General features: G+C 31.7%; 1 protein-coding gene across 1 annotated transcript in view; it reads left to right on the forward strand.

Annotated features, from left to right (window-relative positions):
• LOC148311010 (angiotensin-converting enzyme 2-like) overlaps positions 1-12675 on the forward strand; it is a 248496-nt gene that overhangs the window by 170300 nt on the left and 65521 nt on the right. The window contains exon 3 of the mRNA XM_088257533.1: positions 1497-1731. Coding sequence (XP_088113659.1) covers positions 1504-1731 — 228 coding nt within the window. The 5' untranslated portion in view covers positions 1497-1503. The remainder of the gene's footprint in view (positions 1-1496; positions 1732-12675) is intronic.

Genomic DNA, 12675 nt, shown 5'->3' on the forward strand with positions numbered 1-12675 from the left:
GACGAATCCACTTAGTTTCATCTGGCGACTTTATAATAATTCATTGAAAAGATACCACGTTTAAAATAATTATGAACGCTATTGAACCTGAGTAAAATAAATGTAAAAGCGATTTCAAACTAGTTTAAATGGGCAATTTAAGACCACAGCAAAAAGGTTTAAAATCACTATTGGTGGTTCAAAAGTTTTCACTTGCAACACAAGAAATGTTGGCCTAAATAGTCTAGCAATAAATCTAGCATTTATCATTTGTCTATAACCGACTGTACTCTGTGCTGAATGGAAATATCACCCATTAAGACCACACTGCATCAATCGTGTACAGTGTTCTATGCGGCATTTGGTGCGAAAAAAAGTTTGAAGGCGAAATAACTGCAAACATTTTTAAAAATTCTATCAATTTGTGGTCGCGAAGTCGGATTTTAAACGATTGAATTTTGTTTTTATTTTTTTTTTCATTGCGACTCAACCAATGGAAGATCGTCAATGTGTTTTAGTTATTCCATTTCTAATTGAAGAGTGATTACAAGACGTCAAGTCGACGCGTCACAATGTTGAGAACGCTTTGCTAATTAATATCCAGATCTACCACTGCTAAAACCAGTTCCTTGTTATTTCGTTTGCTTGTTCACGCGGTCATAACATTTATATATTATTCATAATTAGTGGGTTTAAAAGGGTTGAAAACTTAGCATAAACATGAAAATATTCATTTTATAGCAATTTTACTTTATTTAATGGAATTATTACTTAATCCTTTTGTTTTCTATTTTATGTTGAAACTTAATTGATCAATTGTAATAACATTAAAATATATATTAATAAAATAAAAATTAATTGTATATCTTGTTCTCTACCCCTAGCAACCAGAATCAAAAATCCTCACCACGGTTTGATCTCTGATGGTAGAGTTGTGTACAAAAAATCATAGAAGCTAGTAAAAGTCATTATCATATTGGATTTTCCATCGATTTCACTATAACTTTATTTGATTTTTTGATTTTAAGTCACTGTGTTGTAATATCTATAATTTTTTTTATTAAAATTTAACTTGGTAAATATCACTATTTTTAAAAATTTACAGTGACAAATTTTGATTCATTCAACATCATTTGATAATGATGATATCATGTCACAATAAATTTCAATAAATAGCGATAAGGATTTAATAAAATTTTTAAAAATCACTTTGATAGGATATCTGGCTAAACATTAAAAGGACTTAAGATCTAGTCTTGGTGTTGGCATATTTGATATTTAAATACCAAATTGATGTTGTTACAATGTCCATATCTTAAGAAATCTAATATTTCCGTATTGTTTTATTCTTTGATTAAGTAAAAAAAAAAATTAACACTCTTCTTACCATTCATCATACATAAAGTGAATGATGAATGATAAGGGAGTGTTATATAACCATACCACAAAGTTAACAATGCTTTTGAAATAAAAGTATAAGATACAATTTGATTAAAATGTCATTTTTTTGGTTCCAGAACACCAATGATGGCGACAGTTTCTCCTCCTACTGCCATCATGCTGCTCTTGCTCCTCACTGTCTCCGTACCCTGGACCTGGTCTGCAGCAGCTACCGGGGAAGCAGGAGTGGAAGAGGAATGGATCCCAACCGTCGTGGAGCTCGTGGAACTGGACTATCAGGACCAGTGTAACTTGAGAGCTGAAGCCGATTGGGCACTGCTGAACAACAAGAAGGATGCGTTTGAGGAAAAGGTAAGTGGACATGACTAATTCTTTTTAGATGAGAAATGCCTTTATTATTTACCTAGCTTATTATGTTTTTAGATCATCAAGTGGATTTTTGTTTCTTCTAACTAAATAAAGATGCTTTATTTGAATCTGTATCGGAAACAGCAGGGATAGTCAAGTGTGGGTCAATCAGGAACTTCTCAGCTGAGAATGGTATCAATTTAATATAGCCCTAAATAAGAAATATATCTATCAATATTTGTGAACCCATCTGATGCAGTTTTGTCTCTTTAAAAATCCAGCTAAATTTAGACTTACGGCCTTACTCGCAATAATTAAGCGTCCGGCTGCGCAGCCGGACGATATCCGATATCCGGCTATCAGCGCTGATAGCCGGATATCAGTTCACTCCCGATAATTTTTTTTGGATATATATTGGATTAATTTTTGTTTTTTGGAATATACATTTTAACTCCTTACCTTTCAATAACTCACTTTTGAAAACCATATAAGTATGTATTTATTTGGAAGAACTTGTTTTTTCAGTACAAAAATGGTGTTTTATGGAAAAAATATCAATTACGTCACATTTTAGTTGTGTTTGATAAAAATAAAATTGCGATTTAAAAGTGGGCATTAAAAGTGGATAAGAAAATAAGTAATTAGCAAGAGCAAACGCTATTAGAAGGTTCAGAAACTTTACGGCTTAAATTAAAGTTAAGGTCTATGATTCGACCTCGTACAGATAATTTGATTTATTTATTATTATTTTTAGAAGAACATACAGCTTATAATAAAATTATGTAATAATCATAAATTAAAATAAGTCAACTTCCTTTATGATTAAAGCATGACTGTAGGAGGTATGTACATTTTTTAGAGTTGTACTGGTTTCATACGAAGCCATGTAGAGTCGATTTCGTTTAATTGGGACACAACGGGTCCGACTAAGCAGCAGTCCCAAATTACTGAAGCGAACGTGAAATTACAAAATTCATTTATTCTGAAACAAAAATATGTTAATATTACAATTTTGTAACAAAAAAAATAAACTTTCAAATACAAAACTAACACGTTTCGAAAGAAGATCCAATCTCACGCACCAAGGAAGAAAATTCCCCAAAAATAAGTCTCATCTACAAGGCAGCGAAATACACATAGAAATAACAAAAATGTACTATGTGGTACTTCAAACGAATTTTGATATTTTATTTTCTCTTAATTCATTGGAATACTTTTTCAACTTTTCTACGTAAATTATTTTTATTTATATAGATTATCATCAGAGATTAAACGTCATTTTATGCGAAGGTTTGGAAGTCTGGGCATTTTTAGGGCTTACGACAAGACAAGGTTTAGCTAGCTGAAGCTAGCTTAACCATCACTTTATACAGTATGCAAACTTGACCATTCTGCCCATTACCGAACGTCCAAATTTTCTCCGTTCTTGTAAGTTGTATGTACTCATACAAAGTATTTCAATGACTGCTTTCGTATCTTCTTCTTCATCATCTTTCTATTATGGATTCTGGGGATCTGTCTGTGCTCCTGTGCCGCCTGTTGCTCTTAGAATATCGATTGCGAGCTATCTTTCCACCTTTTCGGGTGTCTGCCTGGGGGTCTACGTCCTTCGGGGTTTCCTTGAAGGTCGATACGTAAAAATCTGTCTTCTGACATTCTGTTTACATACTCATTCCAGTATCGCCTTTGATGTTGTCCCCACCTCACAGTATCTTTCGATTTACACGGAATCAATATCAACTGTCATGTATTGTTTATACGAAGGGAATTTGGAAATCTGGGCATTATTCACAGAGCTAACGACCTGATATTGTCTGTCTTAAGTGCTCACTTTATACATCGCGTATCGTTCTCTATTGGCTCAATGTTCGATGATGGCAAAATGAAGAAGGTGACACAGTGTATAAAGTGACCATTTAAGCCAGCCAATGCCAGGTCGTAAACCCAGTAAATACCTATCCCTTCGTATAAAACATCTCGGCCCTTAAGTGTCGCTTTGTTTTGTCCAGTATTCTAACGATATATGTTATTTAAAAAATATTTTCAATATTTCCTTGGTTCGTTTTCCGTTCTTTATTCGGCCCAAATAAGAGGCCTTATTATACCCTACGTCCCAATTAACCAGAATCGACTGTATTTTGGTATATTATATTATAGCATTAAAACACATGTTGCTTTAAGGCAATTAACTTGCGCAGTACAAGAAAGGAGTTTCCGTTCCCATAGTGTTAGGTCACGATTTTTGCCCGGAGATTACGCAATTTGAAATGGTCGTATGTAACGGGTCACGCGTGGAATTGCCGAAAGTCATTGTTGGATATTTGGAGAGCTCTCCCAGTACTTTTTTTATTTCTCTACTTAAACAATAAAGAAGATTGATGCGGCATTTTCGCTAAAGAGCAATATCGTCGTTTGATTTGAGTAATAAATCTTTCTTGAATGGCCATTATTCATTTATTAGATTGATCTTGTCGTCAGCGAGTAATTTTACATGATTATTTTTATTTATGTGACGGTAATTTCGCCTTATTAAGCTTACTACCTTATTAGGTAATTATTACCTAATAAGGCCGAATAATGTTAATTATCACCTTATTAGGCTTGGACAATTTTCAATTCCTTTTTATTTTTATATCAGTTTATGTAATATATTTTAGAATATATGAGAAAGAGATGTAAAGCTGAACTAGGGATTGTTGAAAATATTAAGAAATATTATTAAATTTATAGAATTGGCGTTTAATTTGTAGAACTCCATTTTAATTTATGTATTAATTGTCAAATAAAAAACATATATTTTTTTCTTTACTTAGTTGTATTTTACTGTCAAAATAACACATTAAAATTTATATTAATTCGTTCCATATTATAATTCTTAAAATCAATAATAAGGATAACAACATTTTAACGGTGTCCAATAAATATACTTATAAAGGACCTCACATACTAATAAAAGAGTTTCTGCTTAATAAAAACCTTCTTTTCATCTCACCAATAGATGTCTCTTGCGAAGTTCTAGTGATTTAAGAACAATGTTTCAAAAATGGTTCATATATATAAATATATATATATATATATATATATATATATATATATATATATATATATATATATATATATATATATATATATATATATATATATATATATATATATATATATATATATATATATATACATATATATATATAAATATATATATACATATAAATATATATATAATTATATATATATATATATATATATATATATATATATATATATATATATATATATATATATATATATATATATATATATATATATATATATATATAGAGCTTCCAAGAATTTGAGTAGTGTGGTTGTCATTAATGGGTAGAATTGTTGAATGTTACATGTGTGTAAAGTGATCACTTGAACCAGCCTATGACGGTCGTCAGCCCCGTAAATGCCCAGACTTCCATATTCTTCTTCATCTTTGATGATATGTCAAAAAATAATAAGTATAACAAATTTCAGATATAATTATAGAATTATAAGTACCAGACTAGAAGTTAGCGAATTGTTATATTTTAAAAGTAGGAATTAAGCTAATTTGAAAAATCACGTGATTCGTTTACGAATAAGAGCGTACACTGTTCGCAGTTACCACTCCTAGGAAAATGAACCTTTAGGACTGCTGTGTTTGATCTATATTACCTCGTTTAAGACTTGTAGGTCTTGGCCTGTCGATTGAATTGTCCACTTCACTGTTCGTAAATTGGACCACGTTACGCAGAAACCATCCAACTCACATACTGGCAAGCTGAGATGAATGAATGTTTTAATGTGCTCAGAATAAAAAAAAACATAACATAACTAACTAACTATCCGTCACGCCGCTTCCCCGCATGGGGTAGGCAGAGAGAATCGAACGCCACACCACTCAAACTTGCAAAATGTCTTTGCAAACATTCTTCGCCTCTTCCACATTCATCCACCTCCTCATACATACCCGACGATTATAACGACTCCTGCTCGGCCGCTTTCAAGTATTTGACATACTTGATTGTGCCAAGTTTTCCTAGGTCTTTCTCTGCTTCTTTTTCCAACTAAGAACAGAACAACGCAAAAAAACATAAAATCGCCATGTTAAATGGTAGAAATAAGGTTTGTTATCATATTACCATAAAGAAGCATTGTTTACTGTGTACCATATTTTTATTATTATTATCTTGTCAATTAGGTTAGAGTTCGGTATTTCATTGGTTGGATGGTTTCAGCTAAATAAAAAAAAAAACTAGAATGATCACTTCCTATCATCTTGGATGGTTTAAGCGAAATAGTTTTTTCTTCTAGTTCAAAGTCGAAAACACCCAAACCATATGGTTTTTTTCTGTAATATTTTCATGTATGTAAATAATTTTAACGTTAAATATTTAAACAATTTTTTCGTAAATAATTTTAACATTAAAATGCTGAAAGCTATTATTTTTTACATCTCAACATAGATGAAGAAGAAAATGGCAGTCTAGGCATTTCCAGGGGTTACGACCGCCATAGGCTAGTTTTTAGTGATCACTTTACACACGTGATACATTCACCAATTGTACCCATGATTGACCAACCACACTGCAAAAATTTTTGGAACATCTATATATATTGTCAAATTCGAAACAAATTGCTTGAATTGACTAGAATTTCGCGACATCTATGGTGAGATGAAAGCTGTCAACCTACGATAAATGGATATTTTTAGCATTTTTTGTTTATCATGGTTGTGGGTTAGAAAAAAGTCCTCGAAAATATTGTGTTGCTTTTTCGGGTTGGGTGTCTTTAACAAATTTTAAAAATACTAGTGATGAAGGAGCATTCATCAAAAAGTCTAATTTTGCAAATTGTTGGTTGGATAGTTTCTGAATAACTCGGTCCACTTGGTGTAGGAATTAATTAATCCACTTCGTGGGATTCTATCCCTCTCGGAATCATTACTAGTGTGCCGATCCACAAGTCATTAACATCACCAGTGACCTAGTGAAAATTTGTACCCTACGTCATGTCTCTGGTTAGTAAAAATTAGAAACAGTTCTAATTAGAAACAGCCCATCTTCAACCTTTAACGTCCCAATGACACAACTCTACAATTTAGAATTACCTTCACATACGGTGTTTGAAAATGATGAAGAATGCATCGAAACACGCGTCACAATAGGTTTTCAAGAATTGTGGTATTTACTAAGTAAAACTTAAATTAAAAATGCGTATATTTTTCCACAAAGTGACTGCCGAATCAATAAATAAACATTTTTAATATTATTTCGAGAAATAAAAATACTTTGTGTTCTGATCCACTCACATTTTTATTAACCAACTAGTTTCGGCAACAACCTGTTGCCCTCTTCAGGGTTACATTTATTACTTTTATTACTATATTATAGTAATAAATGTAACCCTAAAGAGGGCAACAGGTTGTTGCCGAAACTAGTTGGTTAATAAAAATGTGAGTGGATCAGAACACAAAGTATTTTTATTTCTCGAAATAATATATCAATATGATCCACAAAGTTAATGCTTTCAATATTCAAAACAAAACATTTTCAATACTACTTTGATTCATGGGTACTACTTTCAATTTATTTTTGAATATTCAAACTTTTTTTTATAACATACAATATAACGTTCGATTCGTTTTGTAAAACATCGAATTTGTTTTGTATAACATCCAATTTGGTTTGTAAAACGTCCAATTTGAAGTGAAAATCCTGGAGAGATCAATTTATGTTTATTTTAAAAACAGCTCTTAAACTAAACATTATGTTTTCATACTTATAATAATAGTTTTCATACTAATAATAACTGTTTGTCTGTTTTCATAATAATAATGATTACGCATAGCGAGAAAACCTACTTGTAATCGTTTGTACGAGTACGTCGAATCCACCTGTCAAACGCACTGACTTCAAGTTCAGAAATGTAAATATTTATTTTTGCACAGGTTAATGTTCGAATAAATTGTGGGAAGTTAATAAATTACCGACATGTACACACATACCCAAGTTCCTCATTATTTATCAACATGTTCAAAGAATTTTCAAAAAAAAAATGTAAATGAGTTATTGACACGTGATTCACATTACTAGGTTCGAATAAATAGTTCTTTTTTTCAGACCGGAGCTTGGCATCATTAGATCATATATATTTTATTTATTGTTTCGGCATTGACTTTGTGGTAAGACATGTTACAATGATCAAAGAAAACACTTGTTTTATACCACTTGAGTTTTATTAAAGACTACATGTTTCAGAAGTTAAACTTGCATCATTCAGGTCTGTATAAAAACTAAAATATAAAATTCTAATAATAATTTATTAAATAATATATTGTTTCAAAATTCTTTGCTTTCCATTTTTCCTTTGTTTTCAAACTCCGCCCCTTGACTAACCCCCTCCCTCTAACTTTCCTCTCCCCTTATTTATAGAACAATTTTATATTTTATATTTTAGTTACTATACAGACCTGAATGATGGAAGTTTAACTTCTGAAACATGCAGTCTTTAATAAAACTAAAGTGGTATAAAACAAGTGTTTTCTTTAATCATTGAGATCATATATAAGAAAGGAATGTAAGGATGAACGAGGAATAATTGAAAAGATTAGAAAGAGCTCTTTGCGGTGGTATGGACATGTGGAGCGAATGGATAGCGAGAGAATGACTAAGAAAATATATGTGGCGAATGTGAGAGGGAAAACAGAACGTGGACGACCGAAAAAGACTTGGCACGATCAGATCAATCAGAACCTAAAATCTGGCGGTGTCAAAAGTCTGCGTAATCGGAGGGCATGTATGACTAGATGTATGGATGTGAAGGAGGCTAGGAGTGTATGTCAGGATAGAAGAGTGTGGCGTTCCATCCTCTCTGCCTACCCCTGCGGGGAAACGGCGTGATGGTAGTAGTAGTAGTAGTAGTCATATTTACAAAATATTTCTAGGTGAAATTTCCATGGGGCGAATTGGGCTGGATCATAGAAAAGTGAAACGCTTCATCTTCTCCGAATTCAACCGGCATTTATTTTCTTAACCTTTAATTTTGTTTGCATATCACAAAACACCGTTTTTGTACTGAATAAATAAGTTTTTCTCCGGTTTTTAAAAATAAAATAATTTTTGAAAGGCAAAGTATCTTAATTTTCTTGAAACTCTTGTAACATTTTACGTTATTGAATTTTTTGCATAAAACATCGTTTTTGTACTGAAAAAATAAGTTTTTCTTCAAAATAAACGGTTTTGAAAAAAAAATTTTTACTATATATATTTAAAAAAAATCTAATTCCAATACATATTCTAGAAAAAAAATGTGCGCAGACAACACGTCTGGCTTCTCGCGCAGTCGGTCGCGACCGTGAGTAACCTTTAATAGCAGAACGCTATTAAATTTTGATTGACACTTACATTCCTTCTTTACCATTTTTTGCGTCCAATTTTTTAAAACTATATCTTAAGTAAATAAGGAATTTATTGTAAAAAATTAATATGTATGATAATACTACGTTAAGCTAATAAATTTAATAAAAAGTAATTGAAAAACGCTGTTAAAATTATAATACGAATTATAAATGTAGTATTTTAATGCTAACACCTTTTAATCTTTAGTGTGTCTGAATTAATTAACAGCGTTGTAATTTTATGCAAATCTCATAACAGTTATGAAACGTCATTGTCTTGGAGTAATTAAGTATGTCTAAAATTGGGGGCAGCGCGGAACAATGAGTGAGAACAAATATGATTCGTTTTGAGTTTTTGTGTTTACGTTTTGGCCGAAACGAATCAACGTTGAGCATTCAACAAGTCTCTCATTAACTGTGGACGCGGGTTTATATGTTGTAACGGTAATATACATAGCACCAGTAATGAGTAGTCAGTTAGTTAATACGGCATTTTAAGTATAACATAAAAACAAGAATTTCCTATATAGTACATATCGGCGTGCCCTACGCAAAGTGCTCTGACTACATTTTTGTCAATTTTGAGATATTTGGCGTATGTTATTATCTGACCGTTATCTACAAATATAAACGAACAAAAAATACATATAAAATAAATTACGCCTAGTTTTCAGGCGTATAAGACGCTATCTACAATACATCGAATTTTCGAAACTCCTAAAACGCTAAAATTATATACTACATAATTTTGACAAAGCATAAAGTTTTAAAACAATTTAATACATTATACTATCGTGTTTTTCAATGCATAATAATAGTTAAGAATTTCAGATAAAACCGTTAATAAAATAAAAAATACGTTGAAAAAATCTTCTAAGCTCTTTCCTGTAAAGTAACAGATTTGCAGATAGAGTACTTTACGTAGGGGCCGTCGATATGATGTAATTGTCAGTTTTTTATTTTTTATTTTTGGCAGTCACCCAGTGAGAGAATGTTTCTGCCAGTGATGTGTGATGTCTTCTTTTTATTTAAAACCCAAATAACCATAGTACATAATTCATACAAAAATCATAGTTTAAATGCTTTCACAAATTTAATTAAAAAAACATGTTTTTTTTATCGATATCTCAACAAAGGTGAAGAAAGATAAAGAACATTTTAACACCTCAACATAGATGAAGAAGAATATTAAAGTCTAAGATTTATCAGGGCTTATTACCTATCATAGCCTGGCTAAGTGATCGCTTTACACACGAGATTCACCATTCTACCCATGATTGATAACCACACTACTTAATTTTTTCGAAACTCCTAGATACATATATGATCTCATGACGTTGTACATATTAATTCACAACCATTTATATTTATTTTCGATTTGTGCCAAAAAAGCGATGAAATATCATTACTTCAATATCTGGATGAAATAAAAAAAAACTACGGGTAAAATGGTGCGATACGTACATTGTTAGACAACGTTAGTTTAAATATTATTTTCGTTCATTTATTCGGTCAGTCACTTTGTGCTAATATCAATCTATTTTTAATTTAAGTTTAACTTGGTAAATGTCACTATTGAATAGTGGTATTTACCAAGTTAAACCTAGAATAAAAATGAAAGATTATTGGCTAAACATATTTTAAGGATACGCCGTTTACAGTTCATAGCTGTTGTAAGCCTATTATGGAATTACAATGTGATTACGTCATACTTACTAAGTAATTTTTATGGACGTATTCTTTGCACCTTTTAAAAGTTTGACAAACATTCCATACAAAAAGAATTTTAGGTAATTATGCTTAGAAACGTCATTATTGATACAATTTAAATATTAAAGATGTTTTATTTGGGAATCTTACAGAACAGTAACATCAAGTCAGAGTATTACAAAATAAGTACTTGTACAGTTCCAATGACAAAATTACATATTTGTAAATTTGTGAAAATACCTGGAAGAGGAACGGGAGGAATGAAAAGGGGAATGGGGAAATATAAAGGCTATAGTGATAAACAAATTGTACGAAACGAGGGATGCACCAAGACTTTTATTGTAACAGTTTATACAAAGTCTCGACTTTAATTGTAACAGTTCATACATAGGTCTCGACTTTTATTGTAACAGTTTATACAGTTTATAAAATGACTCGACTGCAATCAGTGTTACACGCTACAGCGAGACTAATTTTTGAAATTTCTAAATTCAATCACATCACCCCACTGCTTCACCAACTAACTGCGCTGGTTGTGCTTTCCCGAAAGGGTTCAGTATAAACTCAGTCTACTCATGTATAAATCCATACAATTTTTTTTTGGCAAGCGTCTTTCTCTGTTGCGGGACCAATGGCATGGAATGGTCTTCCACCAGCAGTTAGAAACAGTAAGAGTAAGATGATCTTTAAAAAAAACTACAAACGCATTTATTTGCTAAATCATTTTCACAATCTCCTTTTCCCCAATTCTATCACAGTGAAGCGCCCTTGAGGTAGTATTTAACGAAAATGGCGCTTATAAATTGCCTAAAATTATTATTATAACTATATCCTTTGTCTTCTTTGATTTGTGATGATTGATTAGCTCATTTCATAGTCATCTCTTCAACTTTTCTTTGTTTTGTACATTTAATATTTTGTGTTTAGTCATTTTGTTTTTACTGTGTATTTCTATTATTTATCTTCCTTCTTCTGTTTTGGAACAATAAAATATGGAAAAGATGATTCGGTACAAAAAGTGACGACTGTCAACATGGTCTAACATGCTTCAAGTCTATTTTTTGAGCTTCGTTAAAAACTTGTTGCTGAAGACTCGTGAATTCAGCCATTAGGCAACACATTGAATGCTTTTGGCACGTGTTGTCTCACACACCAGTACGCACTGTCGAGATCCGTGTATTACGACATGTGTTTATTGTAAGGTTTCACGAAACGTTTTACCATGGACATCGGTCACCTAAGGTTAAATTCTATTGATTTTTGTCGAATGGATATTATACAAACGTAGATATTTTGCAGATAGACTTTCTTATCCACTGCTACTACTACTACTACCATCCCGTTGTTTCCCTGCAAGAATAGGTAGAAAGGATGAAACGCCATACTCCTAGCTTTCATTACGTCCATATTCCTAGTTATATATGCCCTTCGTAGACTTTTGACACCACCAGATTTTAGGTTCTGATTGATCTAATCGTGCCAAGTTTTTTTGCTCATCCTCGTTTTGTTCTCCAGTTCACATTCGCCTCATATAATTTCTTAGTCATAATACAACTTTATAGATTTTTCACTACTATTTAATTTGACCTGTTAATATAATATAATAAGATAATACGTTACGTCAAATAAATTATACTCATATAGTTGTTGTTTTATTAGTTTGGTCGTTCATTAATTTTTGTGTTATATCACCATATGACGCGTTGTTTATTGTATTATTTTGAACTCCGGTTTTTAAAATAGAGTATTTATCTTTTTACCACCCAGTGGAAATTAACAGTTTAGTCATCTATATTTTATACTGACATTTCTTGGTGGAACTCCACTTTCAG

The sequence above is a fragment of the Brachycentrus maculatus genome, unplaced genomic scaffold, assembly GCF_059751285.1.
Source record: "Brachycentrus maculatus isolate JH-2025_06_01 unplaced genomic scaffold, ASM5975128v1 h1tg000081l, whole genome shotgun sequence".
NCBI classification, from domain to species: Eukaryota; Metazoa; Arthropoda; class Insecta; order Trichoptera; family Brachycentridae; genus Brachycentrus; species Brachycentrus maculatus.